This window comes from Podarcis raffonei, chromosome 7 (assembly GCF_027172205.1).
Source record: "Podarcis raffonei isolate rPodRaf1 chromosome 7, rPodRaf1.pri, whole genome shotgun sequence".
NCBI classification, from domain to species: Eukaryota; Metazoa; Chordata; class Lepidosauria; order Squamata; family Lacertidae; genus Podarcis; species Podarcis raffonei.
In genome coordinates this window covers 28,272,563-28,297,411 of record NC_070608.1, presented here as the reverse complement: position 1 = coordinate 28,297,411, position 24,849 = coordinate 28,272,563, and the positions used below count along the sequence as shown (strand labels likewise).

The 24,849-nt window shown below is 41.4% G+C and overlaps 1 protein-coding gene across 4 annotated transcripts; it reads left to right on the top strand.

Moving 5' to 3' along the window:
* Nucleotides 1-2,059: 2,059 nt before the first annotated feature.
* CPNE3 (copine 3) lies at nt 2,060-24,154 on the top strand. 4 transcript variants are annotated; one of them, XM_053395723.1, is made up of 17 exons: nt 2,061-2,210; nt 2,479-2,572; nt 6,227-6,366; nt 6,545-6,724; nt 7,834-7,908; nt 8,956-9,027; nt 10,839-10,922; nt 11,219-11,308; nt 14,257-14,355; nt 16,008-16,094; nt 17,683-17,742; nt 18,694-18,827; nt 19,824-19,878; nt 19,979-20,030; nt 20,960-21,093; nt 21,778-22,014; nt 23,900-24,154. In XM_053395723.1, exons 3-17 carry the CDS (start codon nt 6,235-6,237, stop codon nt 24,020-24,022), a joined length of 1,614 nt encoding a protein of 537 aa, XP_053251698.1. In that variant the 5' UTR covers nt 2,061-2,210; nt 2,479-2,572; nt 6,227-6,234; the 3' UTR covers nt 24,023-24,154. The 4 variants fall into 4 exon arrangements, with proteins under 4 accessions (XP_053251700.1, XP_053251698.1, XP_053251697.1 ...); XM_053395722.1 differs by lacking the exon at nt 2,061-2,210 and adding an exon at nt 2,250-2,373; XM_053395725.1 differs by lacking the exon at nt 2,479-2,572 and having other exon boundaries at nt 2,060-2,210.
* Nucleotides 24,155-24,849: the final 695 nt, after the last annotated feature.

Sequence of the window (24,849 nt, the reverse complement as noted above, 5' to 3'; positions counted from 1 at the left end):
TATGCAGAATTCATCATGTGAAAGGCTGGGCTGGATGAATCCCAAGCCGGAATTAAGATCGCCGGAAGAAATATCAACAACCTCAGATATGCAAATGACACAACCTTGATGGCAGAAAGTGAGGAGGAATTAAAGAACCTTTTAATGAGGGTGAAAGAGGAGAGCGCAAAATATGGTCTGAAGCTCAACATCAAAAAAACGAAGATCATGGCCACTGGTCCCATCACCTCCTGGCAAATAGAAGGGGAAGAAATGGAGGCAGTGAGAGATTTTACTTTCTTGGGCTCCATGATCACTGCAGATGGTGACAGCAGTCACGAAATTAAAATATGCCTGTTCCTTGGGAGAAAGGCGATGGCAAACCTAGACAGCATCTTAAAAAGCAGAGACATCACCTTACCAACAAAGGTCCGTATAGTTAAAGCCATGGTCTTCCCAGTAGTGATGTATGGAAGTGAGAGCTGGACCATAAAGAAGGCTGATAGCCGAAGAATTGATGCTTTTGAGTTATGGTGCTGGAGGAGACTCTTGAGAGTCCCATGGACTGCAAGAAGATCAAACGTATCCATTCTTAAGGAAATCAGCCCTGAGTGCTCACTGGAAGGACAGATCGTGAAGCTGAGGCTCCAATACTTTGGCCACCTCATGAGAAGAGAAGACTCCCTGGAGAAGACCCTGATGTTGGGAATGATGGAGGGCACAAGGAGAAGGGGACGACAGAGGACGAGATGGTTGGATAGTGTTGTCGAAGCTACAAACATGAGTCTGACCAAACTGCGGGAGGCAGTGGAAGACAGGAGTGCCTGGCATGCTCTGGTCCATGGGGTCACGAAGAGTCGGACACGACTAAACAACAACAACAAACAAAAAACTATGATTCTTTGTACGTCTCAATCCAACCAGGCATTAATCATAATCAGAAGCACGATTTGAAGTTGGGTTTTGTATCTTGGATTCTGCTGCTACTTGGTGTCCTTGTTTACTCCTAGCTTGTTGCGTCCACACTATCACAGCCTACCTGGGTTATAGAGACATGAGGGATGATGCCCCCAAAATTAAACCACTTGGGTGTCTAAGAGACTCTTGTTGGCCCTTTCTCAGAACTCTCCCAGTTTTCTGTCTAGCTGGCAACAGGCTCCTTTTCCTGCCCACCTGTTGGCTAACAAGCCCTCCGTCTCTAGTTCAGCCAGCTACCTCCACAACAGTATTGCAAGGAGGGAAAATTAAAAGCAGCATGGATAAGTTAACTCAGAATATAAATGAGTATGTTGAAAGCAAACCTGTGATCTTAGCAGCTACGTGCAATAGGTTTAACAGATTTAACTGGGCAATCTGCCATGCTGCGACCTGCCTGTTTCCTTTTCATATTCAAAAGAACTGTTTTAATGTGAGCACATGTTCTTCAGCTTCTTCACCATTTAAGTGAACACTACGAACTCCATACGTCTCTAGTGCTCTTACCCGGAAGAAACCAAACTCAGCTTGCGCTGCCGCTGGAATCGGAGAATTGTAGAGTTGGAAGGGACCCAGGGGGTCAAGCTAATCCAACCCCGCGCAATGCAGGAATCTCAACTAAAGCACCCAGAGACTTCCCTAGCCGAGGAGAGCGCAACTATAGTTGTCACAGCCCGCCCTCCAAGATATAGGGGGGAAAGTTGAAAGGGAGAAAATAAGGCGAAGGGAAGGGGGGGTGTTGGAGAGGAAACCTTCACTCTAAAGCCGAGATTTCCACCCACAAGTTTGGTTTTTTTGCAAGGCCGCCGTCCCAGAACACACTTTAAAGGAGACATTGGGGGGAGGGGAGCAGGGGGAGAAAGCTAAGGATGAGCGCACGTCGGAGCGCAACCGCACCTCGCTTCGCCCCGAAGCGACTTGGCGCCGCCAGCCGAGTCTCGCCTTCGGAGCCGCCCAGAGGAGCCGCGTCCTCACCGCGCAGCCTCCTCGGCTCAAAAGTCGCGCTGCAGACGCCATAGCGGAAGCCTCTCCCCGTACTCCCCCCTACCCCCCTCCGCGCCGGAAGCGCTCTCTTTCCCAGGCCCCCGACACGCCGGAAGTTGCGCGTGGCCGCCTCCTAGAGCAGCCGGGTTTGCTCCAAAAACGGAGGTTTTCTTGGTTCCCCGCCTCCCTCGTGGCGGACCTTCAGCGAGTCGTCTACGGTTTTGGATTTCCCGCGCGCGAGGGGCGTCCTACGTACGCGCCGACGTCACGAGGTAGCGTCGGCCTCTTCTCACGTGACTCTCGTGGTGCTGGGGGAGGGGCGGGGGTTAGAAGGATTGGTTTTATTTACTATTTCCCCCCTGGGTCTTCTGAGGTGCCCGACGCATGCGCACGGCCCGCTTCGTCCGCAGCTCCTTGGGTTACACAAGTTCTGAGGTGAGGCTGGCCGTTGGAGCAACCACCCCAGATTCAATTATCTGGGAAGGGCTTCGTCGGTCCTATTATTATTATTATTATTATTATTATTACGGTCCTTCCCAGGCGCTGCAGAGAAGAGGAGCCGCTGATCAGGGAGGGGCTGCTGCGCCCTTTCGGACGTTTGTGGGAAGCGGCTGCGGAAGGAAGCCTCTCTGAGGTGTGTGTAAAGGAGCGAGCGAGGGAGCAGCCTGTGCTTGTGGGAATTGCGCCTCGGAGAGGAATGGTGGAAATGGGAACCCAGGTGGGGGAGGGGGGACTTGGGTCATGCCATTCATTTAAGATGTTTTCTAGCATTTGGATCCTGCCCGTTTGCTCCCCATCCCACCCCCAGAAAAAAAGGTCCTTTTTCTCGGGCTCAAAAGGTAGGAGAGAGGGAGGGAGGCGGGCGAAGTTTAATTGAAGCACAAGTTCCTAAACCGAACAGGTAACAGTGAAGCCTGGAAAGTTTCCAGAATATATAATGAAAGTCGGATCTCATCTAACTTATGTTTGCATTGCTCAGGGATACTACACACACACACACACACACACACACACACGTGTTACTGTAGCTGAGACGATTTTCCAACTTAAATTAGCAGCGATCCCTAGGCTGATGTTTGTTTCGACCAGTGTTTATTTTCTTGGGGGTTCCTGAAGGGTATGCCATACCGGCACCTTTACACCCCCCCCCCAAGATGTTAAATGTGTGGCACTAACAGTAACAACTTAATGGTGAGTGCCTGCACCTTTTTTATATATAAAAAGCACTGGCTTTGTCTCTTCTTAAGAAGCCCGAGGAGTATCCTTGACTTGCTTTTTTAAAAATATATATAGATGTCTAATATATATAGATTGGTTAAAGTGTGAGGGTTTGTTTGAAGGTGGTATACCTGCCTTGAGTTCCATATCTAGAATGAAACTCCAAATTGAGGTCTGAAAGGTGTACCCTGTGGGGTAAACTTTGGCGGATGAACATTGGTTCTGCACTGGGTGTGGCTCCTATGGTAAGGATGGCAGTGGAGAACTGAAGGCTATGAGGTCTGTTTCATGTTTTCTTTGCAGAGATCACCATGTCTCTTTAGGTATTGTTGCTGGTGCTGCACTAGTCTTTCCTGCTGTATCGTGTATATTTAAAATAATAATATGAGTTATTCCCCATCCTGCACTCTTAGGTCCTAGAGTGGGTAACATTTAAAATACAGCATAAAAAACTTATTTTTTAAAAAATTACAATCAAATATGCAAATTGTGAAGGACAGTTAAGTGTCAGACACGTTAGTTGTTGTTTAGTCGTTTAGTCGTGTCCGACTCTTCGTGACCCCATGGGCCAGAGCATGCCAGGGACTCCTGTCTTTCACTGCTCCCCGCAGTTTGGTCAAACTCATGCTGGTAGCTTCAAGAACACTGTCCAACCATCTTGTCCTCTGTCATCCCCTTCTCCTTGTGCCTTCAATCTTTCCCAACATCAGGATCTTTTCCAGGTCAGACATGTTAAGCTGTGGCCAAATATCCTGTATTTTTATCTTGTGAACAACCCTGAGAGCTTCAGATGAAGGATGGTATTTACATTTAAATAATAATAATAATAATAATAATAATAATAATAATAATAATAATAATAATAATAAAAAATAGAACTCCCCAAGTCTTAGGTAATATGTGCCTTCCCTTAATATGCTTTACATTTCTGCTATGAGAAACACATCAGTGTAGCTGTGGCAAACAATTGCCACACAAAGTGATAATTGTATATGATTATCATGTGTAATTCCCTACACATTTGGGGAGCATATGCCCAGGGAAGCCTGAGGATCAGTATAGCAAATCGTTCACACCTTGAGCATATGACTGAGTTGAAATGGATGGGCGTGTAGTTATCGTGTGACAACTAGAACATTGTGGGTGTGACAGTTGTCTATGAATTCAGACATAACAGCAAACCATAGCACAGGCTGTTTTCAGTGCCTAGTTTGTTGGCCTTCAAACAGTGGTTTGTAAGCTCTTTTCTCTTGTAGTTCCATTTTCTAGACAAAAGTGTGTGTGTTTACTGCATTTGTTTATTTAGGAAACAATTGCTTGTGCAGAAGTAATAATAGTGTTGTTTGGAGTACACTGTACCTTAGCATACACCAGGTCCTGTTTTCTGAGCATTCTTGAGACATCTAGTTGGCTTCAAAGGAATTCTGGTTCAACTCAGCATGGTTGTGTTTATGCTCGTATTGTAAATAAGGGTGCCATTAGCATCTGGAATGGACTGGAGTCCCAAGTTCTGATTCAGTTGTTCAGGCCTACTAGACTTCTTCTTGACTTTAGAAAATAAATTGTGTAGGTTTGCAGATAATTTAACACATAAGTCTTCCAAGCTTTCCTAAAGTTCCATAAACTAGGATATTGTTTTTTCTCACCAGATTGCAGATTTACTAAAATGAAATATTACAGAGCCTTTAGCAGGAGCAGTACATGTGTTCTTTCTTGTTTCATTATACAGGGAGAAAGAAAAGATCTGAGATAACAAGGTCCCTACTTAAAAACTTTTTAAAAACCTCAACAAAAATTAAATTTTGAATGAAAGGCCATTTTTGATATGAAATGCAATTTTCTAAGATGTCAACCCCTCCCCTCTTTTACATTTAGCATAAGCTGTACTATTTATTTCCTATTTTGCTGAAAGCACATGCTCAACTTTAAATCCGCAGTAAAGGTAAGGGGCATGTTGACATTTGCTAGCAAGTCAGTGGAAACATCAAAGAATCTTGAGCACCTTAAGGACAAATGACTTTATTGTGGTATAAACTTTCATGGGCTGGAGCCTCCACCTTTGTGGTTGTTACTGGCACCAAGTCAATGCATATCTGTTTACCCAGGCATTTTAAATTGCTCTGACTACCTCCCTTGCTTTTATAGTTATTGTTGCCTCTCAGTTTTATGGTTAGTAACAAAGTGTGATGTTTTATAACATTGTGTTGGTTGTTGTTGTGGATTGCCTTGAAATCCATCAAGCTGAAGGGCTGTTTAAATTTTGTAAAAAAAAAAATATCAGTATCCTGGCAGTCAAAAAATGTTTGTCTCAACTTTAGTTCAGTCCTACCATGTCTAAAAGAGCTTGAATGCATGGTTTAGTGTGGCCCATTATAAAGTCTGAGAATCCTTGGAATGACAAACTATTTAAAAAAGAGGCTTTTGGCCTACACCCAGAAGTGTGATTCATCACATCACTCTTCTACAGTGTTGCTGTAAAGTACCAGAGTTTAGGTAACTTTATGTGTCTACAGTATAAGATAAGTGTCTTAAATATATTGATGCAATTGTATATACACTTACCTGGAAATGTCACATTGAAGTCAGTGGGACATACTTCTGAGTAGTACCTGCAGACTTCACTGCTGTGGCATCAACTTTTGTAAACTAGAGCTCATTTCACTGAATGCATGATGTTTTCTCCTTGGTTGGTAGGTGTATACGCACATGTGCAGCTGATTGGTAAACCTATTGAGCAAGTTATTATTTCTGCTGTGCGAGAGTGACTGCAATCCATCTTGCACATGAATGCTTTTTATGTTCATGGTAATTTATCTGTGAATGATTAAGCTGCTGGTTAGGGATTTATGCTGCTTAGTTCTGCTATTGACTTGCCAGCAGAGAAACCTTTTTCTTTTCTGCTCTGGAAGGTGCATGTCTTCCCAAGATACCCATAGTCATGATTTATTGAATGACTGTTGGGCCACAATCCTGCTTCAGTGGGCTGTGCTTAAATCTTTGTTGGATTTGGACTGTGAGCTGTTAAAATGACCCCAATGTTAAGTATACTTGTTGCTTGCTTCCCATCCAGTGAGGCAGATGGCAGCGCAATGTGTAACAAAGGTGGAGCTAACCATCTCTTGCAGCAACCTCCTGGATAAAGATGTCGGCTCCAAGTCAGACCCATTGTGTGTGCTGCTTCAGCACACAAGTGGACAACAGTGGTATGAGGTATAGTATGTTGATACTTAATTAAATATTTCTAATAAAGTTTCTTTTCTGGCTATTAGCTCTTTGTTTTAATTTGGTCTTTAGAAACATCAAATTCTGGGATGTAAAAGTGAGTTTTATTTCTTTGAAACATCATGTGATGAACTCTCCCCATCACTACCCAATGTCTTATATGCAGGTTGATCGCACAGAAAGAATCAAGAACTGTTTGGACCCCAGGTTTTCCAAGAGATTCCTAATTGATTACTATTTTGAGCTGGTGCAGAAACTCAAATTTGGGATTTTTGACATTGACAATACAACTGTTGATCTGAGTGATGATGACTTCTTAGGAGAATTTGAATGCACACTGGGGCAGGTAGGTGTAAATAACTCATGGAATTCTCTCACTTTCTCTCACTTTCAGAGAGTTTTATTGGTTGCTTTATTTACAGTTCATTTGGTTCTGTCCTGAGAAATGTCATTTGACCTGAAACATCATTCATGCTGGTATTGTTCCTTCACCCAGCAAAACCAAGAAAAGGTCAAAGCGGGAACAATAGCATGTTGCAGGTTCTCATTTTGTAAGTTCTGCTTTTCAATAAGAATTGAAGTAGTAAATTGCCTTCCTTTTATAGGCAGTTTATCTAATGTTATGTTGAATGCTATTGTTACAAGAACTAATCTCTGTGGTTTATCATTCCTTGTTGCCTTATTCCTATGGATAAACTGATTCCCTGAACATTAAATCAGATTTGTGTAAACCAGTTTCCTATTGCAGGTAAATTGGGAAACCAGTCAGATTCTGGCTACTTAACCAAGATTAATCCTCCGTTTTCTAGTTACTATGTAACTGGTAAAACTGGTTTAAACAAACCATGATAGAAGTAACAAGAAGTAACAAAGGGGTGACTGTGTGAGCAATTTGGGCTGGAAGTATCTTAAGAGTCCATATGTATTATTACATACGCAAAAGCAGGAAACAATGTTTTGTTAAAAATAAACCCTGTTTCCTTATGCTCTGCCTTGATTGCTGAGATCTGTTGATAGGGCACCTTTGGTAGTTCCCTTCCATTCAGCTGGCCTTTACCAGGGGCTAAACCTTTAGCTTGACATGCCCTGCCCTGTGAATTCCTTCTTAACGCTTTTTAACCCTGAGACTCTTCACCAACCAGATCTTAAAAATGTGTTTTGTGATTTTATTGAAATACTGTACTTTTAGTTTATACTATGTCTTTTGATATTTTATATGAACTTGTGGTTTATAAAAATTTGTAAAAATAAAAATTAATGCATGGGTTGATACCAATTCTCAGTTAAATAAACCATAGCATATTACTCAAATAATTGCATCTGAACTGGCCTGTTGTGTTACTGTTTTTTCTAGTCATCTGCTAACAGCTTTGACTAAGTCACCATTTATAGAATTCTGTAGACAAGGTAAATTCTTAATCTGTTGAGTTTCTGGATATTTCTGTATTTTTACAGATTGTTTCTAGCAAAACGCTCACCCGGCCACTACTCTTGAAAAATGGCAGACCTGCAGGAAAAGGAAAAATAACGGTATGAAAACACAAATGGTTTTTTCCCCTTCTGGTATTTCTTTGTGGACAAAGATTTTGATGACCCAGGGAAACATGAATTTAGTCAAAACTAAATTTAAGCGCCTTAGGGACATGGGTGGCACTGTAGGTAAAACCTCAGTGTCTAGGACTTGCCGATCGCATGGTCGGCGGTTCGAATCCCCGCGGCGGGGTGAGCTCCCGTCGTTCGGTCCCAGCTCCTGCCCACCTAGCAGTTCGAAAGCACCCCCAAGTGCAAGTAGATAAATAGGTACCGCTTTATAGCGGGAAGGTAAACGGCGTTTCCGTGTGGTGCGCTGGTGCTGGCTCACCAGAGCAGCTTCGTCACGCTGGCCACGTGACCCGGAAGTGTCTCCGGACAGCGCTGGCCCCCGGCCTCTTAAGTGAGATGGGCGCACAACCCTAGAGTCGGACATGACTGGCCCATACGGGCAGGGGTACCTTTACCTTTACCTTTAAATTTAAGCGTGCTGAAATTCTGTGGAAATTAATGAGATGCAGGCTGGGATCCTATGTACTTTCTAGGAAATAAGTGAATTAATTAAGACCTGTTTTAATTGTTTTAGGGGGGTTTTTCTACATTTTTCACTTTAAATTTCATTACCAGAAGGCAGGGGCTAGTTTTAATTTAAAAACCAATTGCATGCCTAGTTCTGCATCTTTCAGATTTTGTATCTCAAATAGCAGCCTCACATGCCAGCTGGAGAAATTGAAAACTGACTGAAATTTTTCAAAGCCGGGTGTTCATGCATTATGAGTCTGTTGTGGCCAACCCTTTAATGTTCTAAAATGGAAGGAAGGAGCATCTTCTTATTACTATAAAACTGTATTCTTTTTTATAGCTGTGAACATGTTGTTACTGCTTTTGAAAATAATAAAAAAATAATAGAAATACAAATGTTACTTCAAATTTTACTACACTCCATTTGTCATACGTTTCATTCTACTGCCCATAAAAGAATTCTATTACATACTTTAGAATGCAGTATCTTATCATGGTGAATGTTGTCTTTGTGTGCTTACTTAGATTACTGCTGAAGAAGTAAAGGATAATCGGGTAGTCATGTTTGAAGTTGAAGCAAGGAAACTGGACAACAAGGTACTTCAAGGTTGCAATTCTATACACGTTTATCTGGGGTTAAATCATATTGAGCAATGGGCAAAATCCAACTTTGTCCTCCTACCAAATGGAATTGACTTGTTTGTGCAACAAGATTTGCTGTTTCTCTCCTTTTTCCTGCAACCCCTGAGCATCCCCCCAAACCTGCTTTGGATGGTTTCATGACCCTGGAGAGTAGATCGAGGGGCGGGGGGCTGCAAGAGAAAGGAAAGGGATGTTGGATGTTGCCCAGTGGGATTGACTTGTAAACAGACAAACATAGGATTGTGCTCAAAGTGTGTGTTTCTTTAATTCACAGCTAAGGAAGAACTTTTTAGTTTTATGCTGGAACACATGAGAAATGTATGGAAATATTAAAAGATGACCTTTGGATTTCTGTTGAGTTGGATACATATGAACAGGGCAATTTTGTAGTGACACGGAATAACTTAAAAAGTTTAATCTGTTGAACAAATGAACCCAGTGTTTCCCTTATGTGCTCTGCTTTGTGAAAACCACTGCAGCTTAAACTGGCAAGCTATATGGATGCAACTAGCTTTGTAGGCTTGGTTTTAGTTGGCTTGTGGAAACTGTAACCTGCTGGTTCACAAGTCAGGGCAAACTGTGGTTTCCATGCAAACAGAATTAAAATAGAGTGAGGAAGGGAAGAAGGAGCACACATACATGCTACATCATGATTCAGCTCTGCATGTGAACCAACCCAAAGAGGGGATTTCAGTTTGTGCTGTTGTGCTGTGGTATCTGGCTTGAACTTCATAAAAACTGAAATATGCTTTAAGATTTGGGGATGAAGCATTTGCATTTTATGTGGTTCCCTTTGATATTTAAATAAACAACTTTGCATTTAGTCTGCTTTGTCATAAATTGCTGAATTTTCTGATCTTTGGTAGTATGCTAGCAAGATGAAGCCACAAATTTCTAATCTGTGTGTTTCGTAGTTTTTTTACATCGAACAAATAGTTTGCAGCACTCGACACCTGAAAAAATGTAACCAAAGTATTTGTGCAGTTAATGTAGTTGATACACCATACACACTGCTTTGCTATATGTGGCTTCATTTTGCTCTTCCATGCTTATATTTTCTGACTTGTATTACTTAATGCTTTTACTTCTCTCCTTGTTGCCATTTCTGGTGATTATGGCTATTGTTGTTAGAGAAAGAGAGGGATAGAGAGAGAGAGAACTTCTACAGAAATACTTAACCACTACCATTGTTCTGACTGGAGTTGCAGAGGCTTGCATTCACTGAATTTCCCAAGGAAGGATTAATAATCTGAATGCAACCATGCATGTATGTGCAGTGCTGGTGGAAAAGAGGAAGTGAACTGCATATTTGTACTTGGCATATAGGTGGTGTCTGTTTTGAACAGGCAGTAATGTAGTGTAAAGTTTATTTAAAGGACTTTCACCCCATTATTTAGCTGAAAAAACTCCAAAGCAGCTTATGAATATCAGTAATAAAATAGTCCAGGCTCTCAGTTTTACAATCTAAAAGTCATGACACATGAGGAAAAAGGGAGAAAGAAAAAAGAAGTTGAGGCATGAGTTCTTAAAGTTACTGTTCTTATAATGACCAGCCAGGATGGCAGCAATTCAGTTAGCATAATGGAATGGTTTCTGTTAGGTGACAGTTGAAGGCAGGGCCAGGGGCAGGGGCACTATCTATAAAACCAATGGAATTAGCCCTGCTTTTCTTCTTTCTGCTCTGCAGCCTGACATTTGCAAAAAAACAACAACAACCCCATCCTCTAAAGACAATTTTGAAGCAATAGCCTATGTTTTAATTGCAGGATTTCTTTGGAAAATCTGATCCTTATTTGGAGTTCCACAAGCAGACTTCTGAAGGAAACTGGGTGATGGTGCACAGAACAGAAGTAAGGTGGTTCTTGTTCTTTTATGAAGTGGGCTGATTTGACTCATTGCCTATTTTAATACTCTTAGTTCTGTTTTTGTGAGGTACTACTGGTTTCTATAACTATAGCACTTTCAGAAAGAAATTTGAAAGCTACTGTATCAGGCAGCATCCTATCCTACTGTGATATGTATGGGAAGCTCCAAGGATAGGATTAGCGATAGTTGTTGGAACAGCCAAAGTTATAAAAAGATGGTTAATGCAAAAACCCCACAACCTTAATAATGTTTTAACCATTATTATTTTGTATTTATTTAGGTTATTAAAAATAACTTGAATCCCGTTTGGAGGCCATTTAAAATCTCTCTCAACTCTTTGTGTTATGGAGATATGGATAAAACGATCAAGGTAATGTATAAAGGATGAGGAAGTAGAATGAGAATTTAAAACTAAATGTGAGCCTGGTTCACATGCCATACTAAGCCCAAACATTGTTTATGCTTGGCTACAGTCCATGGTTAGTGAGGAGACTGCTTAAACTTAAGTCCTGGTACAGATAACATGCCAAGTCTAAGCTTGCCTTAGCTCAGTCGCAGCAAAAAAGTTTGGAGAGGAGCAGAGCAGCTATGAGTATTCTTGCTAAGTCAACATTTGGCTTAGCATGTCATGTGAAAAGACTCAAAAACTACCGTATTTTTTGCTCTATAACACGCACCCGACCATAACACGCACGTAGTTTTTAGAGGAGGAAAATCCGTAGGCATGCCACCCGTAGGCATTTCCTCCATAACACGCACAGACATTTCCCCTTACTTTCTAGGAGGAAAAAAGTGAGTGTTATGGTGCAAAAAATACGGTAATTTTTAAAAATCTGTTCAGGGCCGGATTCATCTACCCAGTCCCTCTAGTGGAAGATAGCCCAAGGACTTCTGATAGAACAACAGGGCCTTCCCCACCCTCTCTTCTCTCCCTGTTCCTCTGGGCCTCTCCCAAATCTGCTCTGGAGGGTCAGGAAAAACCCCCAGAACAGGATGCAGGGAGAGGAGAGGGAAAACCATTCTGTCAGGCAAGCAGAAATACTTGCGCTGATAGAATGATTCCCTAAGTGCCATGTTGAATTTCACCCTCAATATTTACAATTACATTTTTGTGGGTTATATGGGCTACAAGTGAGCTGTCGGTATGATCCTTTTCTGAAAATGTAGAGGTTTGTTGGCAGTAGCAGAAATAGCAGCTACTGGGTGTTTGAATACCGTGATGTGGAGAGAATATACCTGAGCTGTTAAATGGGACTTCCTTCTTTTTTGTTTAAACACATTGCATACACTTAACATGCTTCTCTAAAGATCAAATATCTTACTGGACTACAGAATTCTATAGAATGGGTGTGGTGCCTGTAAAGTAAATTGTTTAACTAATCTTTAAGAATGCTTCTTAAAGAATGCTTCTTAAGAATGCTTCTGTGTTTTACCCAGCATTCATAGCTTCATTAAATCTAGTGTTAGCGCTGTGCTTGTAACCCAAGAGTCGCCTAATAATACTTTAAGCTGTAGTTTGTCCTTGTTTGTTCCCTTTTGCCTTTATTATGATAATCTTTTCCTTTCTTTAACTTGCATTGATGAAGGGTGTTTTCTTCAGCTCATTAATGCTCATTTCATCATGACTTAGTAGCCGGCCCCACAGCAATCCTGTAGAGTCCCCAGATCTCAAGCCCTGCTGGTCTTGTAAAAGGTGTGCATGTCTGGAGTGTAGCTGATGCACTTAGCCCCCTGCCCCACCCCCACCCCACCCTCCACTTGCCATCCTGGGTGCATATCAAGGACATAGGAAGACTTTGGATCCCAAGCCACCTACAGAACTCCCTTTTAATTCACTTTGCTGCCGTCAGTCTTCTCCACGTCAGCTTGCAAAATTAGGCTTTTGGTCTCTGTGCCCATAGAGAGGGTGATCTGCAAAACAAACTGGCCTCTTGGAGCTCACCCCCACCCCAGCCAAAGGATTGCCCCTTCATTGATATGTTCACCATCTATTCTCATAATGATAAAAACACTGCTAGTTTGTTTCTGTATATTTCTGTATGTAATGATTATGTTTTGTATTCTAATTCTGTAGCAAAGTAAATTTCAACCCCTGCTGGTTTATTTTTGCCCCTTCATGAGCTAAAATGCAGTTTTCTAATAAACTGTTTTAACTTTTTTGGTGCAAATGGAATACAGAAAACCCTCATATGCATGCAGGTCTGTGCCATTGTAATCAAAATCTGGCCTGCCATGTTACATCTTCCTGAGGAAATCGTAAAAGGTGAAATAGAGTCTTGCAACCTTATGGAAAACAGTTTAAAATGAAACTACTTTGCTGTAATGAATAAGGGAAAACATTTTATACTATAATGACTGATCAAACAATGCTTTAATACTTTATGCACACAGTGTCTTATGTAACTGGCTATTTCATTATAGTAAGTAAAATCATTTTTCAAGCTCTACCCATCACAAGTGCCTTTCTCTGTGTTATAATGGCTGTTTGTGTATTCAGTTATAATACACAAACAACTTGCTTTGATATCTCATTACATTTCCCCCTGAAGTGTGTGTGTTGGAGTGAGTTATTGAAGGCTTCTCTTACTAGGAGCAGGCATGTAGCCATTCATTAGTTCTGTTGTGGGTGGGAAATGTGAATATCTCACAAAAACAAGAGCAAGCTTGAGAAGGCTGTATCAACTGTTAGTATATTGGATTAAACATCAACTTGTTAATAAGATGAAGTATAGCCATAGTAATGCAAAATTTGGCAATATTCTTAAGAGCTCATACTAAAAGATAAGTTTTTGGTCTTATTCCTTACCCTTGAATTCAGCTTTACTCTAATTCTGTGTGCTGTCATTACATGAAAATCTGTTTCCACAAATTCTCCTTGGTCATAGCAATGTTTGCATGCTGTTTGCACTGATGGAGAGTGCATGTGCATGTGTGTTAACCTAATATGGTGATGCTCTTGCCATACTTGAGTAGGAGTGGCAATGGGCCCAAGGAGCATCAGTGTGAGGTATAATTAAAAGTAACTAGAATTGTTTAAAATAAATGGGAAATACACATTGTACACATAAGTGGCATTTGAAGTTGGAGCCATAAAACAATTATTACGCATGCTTCATATTTTCAGTGAAACTACAGTTTTGGCTCTGTAGGTCACTGTTGCTGGATTTTAGTCTTGCCTGCCTAATTATCTTGGGACTGATACTCAGAAGTGGCAAAAGCCTGAAGCACACGATTTCTTCTCTTTTGCTCTGTTAAACTACATGGTGTCAGTGCTGTAACCACAACATACTGGGTTAACAAAGACTGCTTCTTTTTTAGGTTGAGTGCTATGATTATGACAGTGATGGGTCCCATGATCTCATAGGGACCTTTCAGACCACACTATCAAAACTGAAGGAAGCATCGCGACATTCACCAGTAAGTTCTTTTACTTCTCTCCCTACCTCACTGGTAGCCTTAGGCAATCCACTTTCTCTTCTATACAGGCCCTTCCTTATGCATGGCCTTCCTTCAGATCAGAGTATTCGATGGATTACAGCACAACATACAGCTTTAATAATAATACTATAAAATAGAACACAGATTCATACAACTTGTAAAAACAACAACACTAGGTCTCAACTCCAATCTGTACCATCAGGTTTCACGGTCCCACCTGCTGCACGAGGTGGTGGGACCATGAACAAGGACTCTCTTCAGCTGATCTTAAGGTTTAGGGTGGCAGGTATTAGGAAAGGTGTTCCATAAAGTTTCTGTGCTCCAGGTTTAGTGTTTCATTGTAGTTCCTTCAGAATCAGAGTGACATGATCCTATATGGTTGTATCTGATAACAGGCTGCAGTAGTTGCAGCTTCTGAACAACTTTTAAAGGAAACTGCAAATCCACATTGCAGGAGTCTATATGGGAGACTAATAGTGTGCATAACCTGAGGTCAGGCTATCTTCTGCATTATTACTGAGAGCACATGAAGTGCTTTGAGGATTTGGCAGATAGCCCTGTCCTGTACAAAATGAAGAATTATCTAAGGTTTCTACTACTAATACATATGCTCTGTGCTTATGTTTTTTTAAAAAACAAATGTGATGCTAAACTGCAGTTACCATTGTTTCTTATGATGAGCAAACTCTCCCAGGGTGTGTTGTCTTCTGACTAACTTTTTCTTGTGTTTCTGAAGAATTATAAGCCCGTAGATTTCTCTACGCTAACTTGTCTTGCTGACATACTGATTGGGTTTGGTATTTAGTAATATATGCACAGCTCCCTTCCCCTCTCTTTTAGCACAGCTTTAGGGAAGGAAACACAAGTTTTGGTTTGTTTTGAACTAACCACATAGTTGTTATTAATGTCTGAACCTGAACAGACTATAGATCAGCTATGTTTTGAAGTTGACTTGTTTTCCTAAAGCATAAAAAAGGTAAAGGTAAAGGACCCCTGACAGTTAAGTCCAGTCACAGACGACTCTGGGGCTGCAGCGCTCATCTCGCTTTACAGGCCGAGGGAGCCGGCATTTGTCCTCAAACAGTTTTTCCAGGTCCTATGGCCAGCATGACTAAGCTGCTTCTGGCTAAACCAGAGCAGCACACAGAAATGGCGTTTATCTTCCTGCCAGAGCAGTACCTATTTATCTACTTTCACTAGCATGCTTTCAAACTGCTAGGTTGGCAGGAGCTGGGACTGAGCAACGGGAGCTCACCCCATCGTGGGGATTCGAACCGTAGACCTTCTGATCGGCAAGCCCAAGAGGCTCTGTGGTTTACACCACAGTGCCACCTGCACCCCACTCCTAAAGCATACTTAAGAATAAACATGCATAGCATCAAACTGACTGGTAGACAAAAAGCTTCTGCTTACTTCCTTGCAGTTGTGCTAGAGAGAGAGTGGGGAGCTCACAAGCTGTTTTTTCATAACACTAAGCCATTCCTTGCTGCAAAAAGACCAAATCTAGAAGTGGCAGAATGTAATATTGCTAAAGGGTCCCAGACTACTTCGAGTTCTGTAAACTTTGAACTATTTATGCTTAGGATATCAGTCTTAATATGTGCAATTTTTGCCCTGCTGCTGTTTTGTAGGCTGAATTTGAATGCATCAATGAGAAGAAGAGGCAAAAGAAGAAAAGCTACAGAAATTCAGGCATCGTGAGCGTTAAACATTGTGAGGTCAGCATCAAATGTTTTCTCATTCAATTATTAAGTTTACAGCAGTAATAATCACATTTAACATTGTATCATCCCAGCAGAAAGGCATAGGCTGCAGTCTTGAGAAAATGAGGCATCTGTAGATATCCACTGGGATTTAGACAGCTAACTGTACTTAAAATATGTCTCTGGACTGTTCCATGAGTCAGGGCAAGGGTGTTAAACTTCTAAATACTAAATATAATAAACTAGTACTGCTTGCCAATGCTCTTTTTATTTTTTATCAGTCAATATAGAAGCACTTTAAATAGCCAAAAGTTGATGCATAGTACAGTGGACCCTCGGGTTACATTACCTTCGGGTAACATAATCTTCGGGTTGCGAACGCGGCAACCCCGGAAGTGGGTTTGTCGCTCGCACATGAGCCTAAGCAGTCCTCCGGTTATTAAATCTTCAGGATACAGCCAGGCCTCCGGAACGGATCCTGTTAGTAACAGGAGGCACCACTGTAGTACAAATAATAGGTCTTATTGATCCCTGCACAACATAGGAACAGATACTTTTATTGCATTGTGTTTTGTATTGTGAACAACTGTGGTATCATTTAGAGGAAGAGCTGTGTATATATTTTTTTTAATGAAACCACTTGAGAAGTGTTTCTCAGCATGCTCATGCAAAAGCACCCAGCCACTTCCTTTAGTGTGCTCAGCCCTGGGCCAGTATCATATGCCCACCTATTCCCTCCCTCTTCACTCTGTCAAGAAATACAAGCTCTGAGTTCACTGTATGTGTGAGTATACACACTCTGTAATGCTAAAACAAGATTCTTTAAAAGCAAAACTAAGCTCTGCAGAACTGGTCTTGGCCATGCAGTAGGAGAAGATGAGAGTGGGGAGTTTGTTTTCTCAGTGCTTAATTCAGACGCATTGAAGCTCATCTGCATAGCACTGAATCATGATCTAGAAGTATATGGAAACACAACCTGACTGGGCAGGTGGACAGACCATTATGTCCTGTGTTGTCAGGATTTTTTCATGCATGGTGCTGCATCTGCAGCGGACTTCTATTGAACTGTGGTTGTCTGCCTCAATCATCTAGCTTGTATATTAAGTCCATCTCTTCATTAACATTATTGCTACTTCTGCCATCATTGCAAAACTTTTTTTCTCTCTCTCTCCTCTGCCCCCCTATGCCAAGTTGAAAACCCATGCTGATGGCTAAAGGGCTCAGCATTGACTGTAGGGGTGGCACTGTGTTCTGAAACCAAACCAATTACTGTATTTTTTGCTCTATAAGACTCACTTTTTCCCTCCTAAAAAGTAAGGGAAAATATGTGTGCATCTTATGGAGCAAATGCAGGCTGCACAGCTATCCCAGAAGCCAGAACAGCAAGAGGGATTGCTGCTTTCACTGCGCAGCGATCCCTCTTGCTGTTCTGGCTTCTGAGATTCAGAATATTTTTTTTCTTGTTTTCCTCCTCCAAAAACTAGGTGCGTCTTGTGGTCTGGTGCGTCTTACAGAGCGAAAAATACAGTAATTGCCTTATCCTAATAGGTCTATGTTCCTGAGTGTATCACTGAGTGCTTTGATGATTGATTTTTTTTTGCAGATTATAATGGAGTGTACTTTCCTTGACTACATCATGGGAGGGTGCCAGCTGAATTTTACTGTAAGTAAGCTGTAGCTCAGCTCTTTTAAGAGAAGAAAGGGGACCAAATCTACTTGAGAATAATCGTGTGGGGTTGTCACACCAGAACGAAAGACTGGACTATAATAAAGATCCTAACCAGAACTAGCTGCGATTTGAACCATTGGCCTGAAAGCTACTAAGCACTGTGGGTGAGGAAGCATATAGAACGTGCATGGTGTGGAATATGTTCATGCTTCCCTCCTAATGGGGGAGGGAAGTTGAGGTATAGGAGGCTTGCAGTCAAGGAGGATCTGTACTTTAGAAAAGTAAAAAAAGAATACCTGATTTGTGTGAAAACTGTTGGTTAGGATCAGGAGTTGCTGTAAATTCCCGCAGGAGCTAGAGCAGGAGTGGGCAACTCTAGATCCTTATTTAGGATGGCTTTTTAAATTCTGCCATCCTTTAAAAAGCTCAGGACACAGCATACACAGCTCTCATCCCCCCATTCCTATTTTATCATTGGAACAACTTCGTGAGAAAGGTTAGCCTGATTTTCTAGGAAGGTGCTCCCAGTAGTTTTTAGGTTTAGAAGAGTGGCTGGAGGGAAGACTTATTCAGTCAAATGAGTATTTGAGATTTGTGCCACAATAATCATGTTTCACTCAGCTTGGTCCATTCTATGCTTGTTTTGTTTGTTCAACAGCAAAACTAAAACTAAGTAAATTGCATGCTTCCTCAGCCTTGATGTCTCTTAGGTTCTCGCTGCCCAACCCAGTTTTTAAAGTCGTTGTTGTTAAGATTATGAATATTATTCTGCCCTTCACCCTGAGGTCCCAGGGCAGGTTACAACAGTTTAAAATACAGCATTAAATGCAATTTAAAACAACTTAGGATCAGAAAAATAGGGCGGGTCCTAAAAATACAGCAGTGCTAGTACAATTCTGAGCAGAAAGTAATATTCACATCAGTGATGTCTGTACCTTTCGACAGGTTGGCATTGACTTTACTGGCTCGAATGGAGATCCTCGCTCTCCAGATTCCCTTCATTACATCAGCCCTAATGGCGTGAATGAATACCTGACTGCCATTTGGTCTGTTGGGATGGTCATTCAGGACTACGATACGTAAGTTTCTCTGCTAGTCTTGTTCTCAATATGCTTTTGTATATTAAAATTAAAGCACACACATTTAGAATTGTGACATAACTCAGAACTTGTGAGATATTATATATATATATATATGTGTGTGTGTGTGTGTGTGTGTATATATATATATAAAAATATCAGCCCCCCCCCAAAAAAAATCTGCTCATTTTTCTCCCCAACCTGTCTAATCCAGAAAGCTGGAGTTCTGGTTTCTTTTTGTCCTGACCTTGTTGAGCAATGTAGATGTGTTACAACAGAATGTGCCTCATAGGTATATTCTCTTGGTGAAGGGAAGTGCAAATTTTGTCTAGACTTAGCAGTTCAGTTCTAGCGTCTAATGAATTAGTATAACAGTAGAGTAATTATGTGGACAATATATGAAGATTGTACAGTGGTACCTCGGGTTACATACGCTTCAGGTTACATACGCTTCAGGTTACAGACTCCGTTAACCCAGAAATAGTACCTCAGGTTAAGAACTTTGCTTCAGGATGAGAACAGAAATTGTGCTCCAGCGGCGCGGTGGCAGCGGGAGGCCCCATTAGCTAAAGTGGTGCTTCAGGTTAAGAACAGTTTCAGGTTAAGAACAGACCTCCAGAACGAATTGAGTACTTAACCCGAGGTACCACTGTACTACAGATCCTGCTCTGAATGGATTGTGTTTTATTTTGCAGATAGTTGATGGTACTGTTTCGTCGCGTTTTACAAATCACCAGTGTAGCTGGCTGATTTAATTGGTTTTGTCTTTCAGCTCACCTAGAAAGCCTTTCCAGAGGGTCAGGGGATCCCTCCTGGAAAAAGGGGGTCTGCTGGGGAGAGATGGGGATGGGAAATTTTCCCTGAGGGAACTTTGTGTTCATGAAAGTGGCTTTAGCATTTAATAGCAGTGCAAGCAAGAGATTTATGCTTTTATTTTGTGAAAGAATGTAGAACAGTGACTTGTTTATAATGGTTTGCCCTAAATTGCTTTTATAGAGATAAGATGTTCCCAGCTTTTGGGTTTGGAGCTCAGATTCCTCCCTCTTACCAGGTAAGGTGAAACAATTTTGTAAAAAAACAACAACCAAACAAACCTGCCCGATTACAAATGGACCTATAAAATAATTGGAACATCCTCCATATATTTACAGGTGTCACATGAGTTTCCATTAAACTTTAACCCATCAAACCCATTCTGCAGTGGTAAGTTTGAAAAATTTTAAGTTACGGATGTTAAAGAAAGTCCTGGCATTTCTAGGTTTATTGTAGGTCATAGCAAGGTGACAATAGCTCAGTTTGTAGCTTTTTGAACTAGCACCATTATTTTTTAAATTTGCTATATTTATAAACGGCTGTCAGGGGGCACACAATCATTAAATGCTAAAATACAATATTCTAAAATGACAATATCACAAGTAACAACTTGTGGCCTAAAAATTCCAAGCAGAGAGAATAAAATCAGGTAACTAAAAAGTTACACAGCACATAAACAGTGGTTCATTAACATTGTATAATTGAAAGAAATGTCAACTGGAAGAAATAAATCTGATCAAAGCTGTCAGGTCTTAACCCAAAATGAAGATAGGGGAAGGTATTATTTATTAAAATTGTCACATAAATGAGAGGCCTGGGTAGGTTACAATTTCTTCCCAAGTTTTCCTTCTGTCTAATTAGTACTTGTGGAAGAAAGAATTGAAATGAGAGTGTGTTTACTACCCACTGCAAGAACTTGAAGTTAATGGTACAGTAATTCTATGCTATGTTTGAGGCCATACTTACTAATCTGAAAGGAACCTCCTCTAAGAGAGGTACTGGCAGTTTAGCCTCAAAGACCCCCAAGTCTTAATTACTGTCCTGTAAACCTCAGCATCCCACCCCCCCTGCCCCATCACCACACTATTGGAATCTTAAGTTTTATACGCTATTCTGCTAGCTAGGCCAATTACCCTTATATGCCTGAGATAAGCAGCAGTATGGGGCTGTGAATCTGACAAATCCTTCCATAAGGACACCCTTTTATTTATGTATCTGTATATGCTTACTGAAGCTTCAGTACGCTAGAGTGTCATTAAAGCTGTGGAAGAGATGCTAATATTGAAATGTAGTGAAGAATGTTTACTTAACTTCCCCAGGAATCCAAGGCATTGTGGATGCATACCGGGCCTGTCTTCCTCAAGTAAGATTGTATGGGCCCACCAACTTTTCTCCAATAATAAATCACGTGGCTAGGTTTGCTGCTGCAGCTACACAGCAAAAAACAGCTTCTGTAAGTCCTTTGTAATTTTTAAATGAGCATGCTCTTACTCATCATTTATTGGAGGGCAATCCAACCCCGCTCCCTGGACATTGATGGTGGGAGAGATACCATGTAGGTGTCTATCTGCTCAGAGAGAGGAGCACTACTAATGTGGAGGTGGGGAGGGCAGCAAGCAGCAAGCCCAGAAAAGGGGTGTTTGGGAGTGGTGCACCAGTGGCTTTGGAGCTAGTGGGTTCAAGTCCTGAGGATTCCCTGAGGGGCCGGACCCTCCATGCAGGGAGGGGAGGCTATATTGCTGAGCCTGATGCCAGGTGTGGTGTTGGCAGGAAGAATCTACTTTTGCACTCCTGGGTGAGAAGTAGGGTTGGTGAAAAGCACAAAACTTGGCTATTTAACATGTGTGGACCCCTATGGAGGAAACTTAATTAAATGTTTCGTTGTGGAATTGAAGCTTCAACTTTAAGAGAGCTTCAGTTGTAGGCACTGGTGGAGTCAGATAATTATCTCCTGAGAGTTGATACACCCATAGAATTGGCCTTCCCCTGATGAAGACTTTGAGCCTTGAATGAATCTCATTCTGCACCAACCTTTTCCTTTGACAAAAGGGTGCCTCTATATCAGTGCCACCTGCGACTGTATTTCAGGAGTTTATTTCTGTTCTCAGTTTTAACAAGGTATCCAATTGTTCAACAGCAATATTTTGTGCTCCTGATCATCACTGATGGGGTGATAACAGACCTTGATGAGACCAGATCTGCCATTGTTAACGCAGCCAAGCTTCCCATGTCCATTATAATTGTTGGTGTCGGAGGAGCTGATTTCAGTGCCATGGAATTCCTTGACAGTGACAGTGGGGCTCTGAGGTCTCTTTCAGGAGAGGCTGCTATTAGAGACATCGTTCAATTTGTGCCATTTCGACAGTTCCAGAATGTAAGTACTGTTTCTAATGACACCCTTAATGCTTGTTAGATTATAGCAGAAGATTCAGCCAAAATCTTGAAGTTCTGATGTGAGATCCAATAGCTTTGGCATTTTTGGCTTACAAAGTTAACAAAAGATCTGTGTGACAGCAGTTCAAGAAGAGCTATGGAAATCTCCCAGAAAGCCAGTTGCTGCTGGTCTAAATACATGTGAATTATCTTATACACACATACAAACAAGTAGGGTCTGAAGCTTTTTGCATGATGAGATATGAGGAACGGGAAAGTAGAGGTTTTTTTAATGACAGTGCTCCAGTAAAAATTGTCTACCACTTATAAACCAGTACAGAGTGCTCTGCTTGAGCATCTTGGACTGTGAGTTGGTTGAGAGGAAAAGAAGACGCTTCATGAACCAGTGTGATGGCAGCTTTAGATGTTCCTTCTTAGGTGGGACTGTACTGAGAAATTTATCAATGACCATTTCCTCTGGCAGTGTGAAAGTGAAGAAACCTGAGGCCAGAGGGCCTCCTGGGATGTGCTGTGACCTTCAGCTGATGATTTGATTGAGATGTTTAGGAGACACCCAACTGCTGTATGTAGCCTGCATATGAACCAGATTGTTGCAGGACTGGCTGTGCAGCCTAACAAGCTTTGCATAAAGACTTGGGACTTTATGAATCGGTTGCCCCTCCTGTGAGCAAAATAATTGAAAAACAAAAACAGGATGAAAGATTGTAATTCTGGTCTCAGTGAATAATTGTTTGATCTAAACATGATACTCTTAGGTAACTGTGGCTGAGAATCTACCCTATTACAGAAGAATTGAGTCATTTGGCTAGTGCATTTCATGGATAAAAGAATATTGTGTCCCAAAAGGAAGGGTATTTTCTTTTTTTAAAATGTAAGAAAGGCTCCTATTACAGTCAAATGATATGGAAGGCAAAGCTCATCAGTTACCCCAGAGTGAAATAAAAGGCAGACATTTCCTCTTCCTATTCAGACACACAGTCTATTGTGTAAATATCATTTCACTTATAGCCATTTTATTTGTAGAATAAAATTGGAAAGCAAAAATGCCTTTGCTTTCCAGAGAGCCCTTTTCTGAAGACCTGTTTGTGTGTGAAATCTCATAATAGGTTTTCTGCACATTTTATGCTCCATTTCCACTCCCTGCTGAAAAGCTGAAATTAGGGCATCAGTGTTCCTTACTTTTCATTATTTGTTTAGGCAAACTGCCGTAGGGCAAGGGGGGGGGGAATCCCTTACATTCTAATGCGCTGCCCCTGTAGGTTGTACTTTAACTTGATAGTTAATAGTTTGCCTTTATCACTCTGCATGTAACAGGATTCACTTACTATAAACAGGCTCTGTTTTTCCTAGTATCTCATGCTTGGAACTTGAAATGCCCTTGGAGGAGAAGTTCAGGTTAAGTACTGCTTCAGGGAAAGGTTAGGGCTATATAGACTGGAAGAAATTACAGTCATTAACCAACCTCAGCAGCTTAATTTTTATGGCATGTTAACTGCCCTGGCTAGTGGCAGTTTTTATGGGCATTACATAACGGTTATTCTCTCTGGATATTCTTATCTTAAGTTGATCTGGTAACTATCTTGTGGATTATCTAAATTACATTAAGCCAGCCAGCTCTTATAGGTACGAGCCAGTCAAGTGGCTTAGGGGTTTCATAGTAAATGTTAATGAAATAATAAAATCCAGTGTGTCGCCCCATACAGATTAATGGTGGGACCAAATGGGCAAGTAAACTTTCGGCTGACATTGTGTGGTGTGTGTTCAAGGAAATGCCTTTAAGTTGCTCTTCCCAAATCAGCAGGGACTACAGTGTGTGCTTTTTTTGCTTGACTTCCGATGTTCACTTTGTTTCTCCTTTGACTAAGGCTCCCAAAGAAGCGCTTGCTCAGAGTGTCCTGGCAGAGGTGCCTCAGCAAGTGGTGAACTACTTCAGCACTTTCAAGCTCCAGCCTCCAAACAGCCCTGCAGCAAAGCAAGATGGGAGCTGAGCAGCTGACCCTGAGGATCCAGTTCCTTATGTGGGGAAAGTCTTCACCACCTCCCTCTGCAGTGTCAACAGGCCAGGGTGGATGACAGGACCTTTTGATACAGCACATAAAATGCATAAACTGTTTCAGATACTCCTTCCTTTCTTTTTTTGTTCTGGGTCGCCAAAGATGCCATTTTGCTTTAACAGTCAATTGCAAGTGAAACTGAAAACTTTATTTAGACTTAACAAAACTCTCAAACTATGTACATCTTCAGGAAGAACATGCCAGTTTGCTTTTTTGCCATGCCATCACCCCTTGGGCTGCTTATAGTGCCCAGGACAAAACACAGTGTGCCTCCAGCTGCCGTTAGGTACAGGGCTTTAGTGTGCCTTTGAAAGCAGTGCGCTGTACCCATCTTGACTTCCTCCTTTAAGAGAGCCTTGGCTGCTTAAAGCTTGCATAAGCTTAATATAAAATGTTCAACCATTTGCAGAGAAGCATCAAGACCAGGGCAGAGTGTAAAGGTCTGTCTTCATTCTCCCCCCCACCCCAAATGACTAGTATGTTATCTTTCTTGGCCATTTATGAACATTTGTATCATTATGAAACAGTGAAAAGTGAGTATAGAGTGGTACCTTGAAATGAGCTATAGTAAGACTTTCAGATGCAAATCATGTTGGTTGTTTTTCAAATCAAGCATCTCATGTTTATGCAGTGTTGCCAGCAGTTGCAACGCAGAAGATATAAATTTAACAAAGATTTATTTGACTGTATATCATATAGTCATACCTTGAGTTACAGACACTTCAGGTTGCGTTTTTTTTTTGTTTTTTGTTTTTTGATTA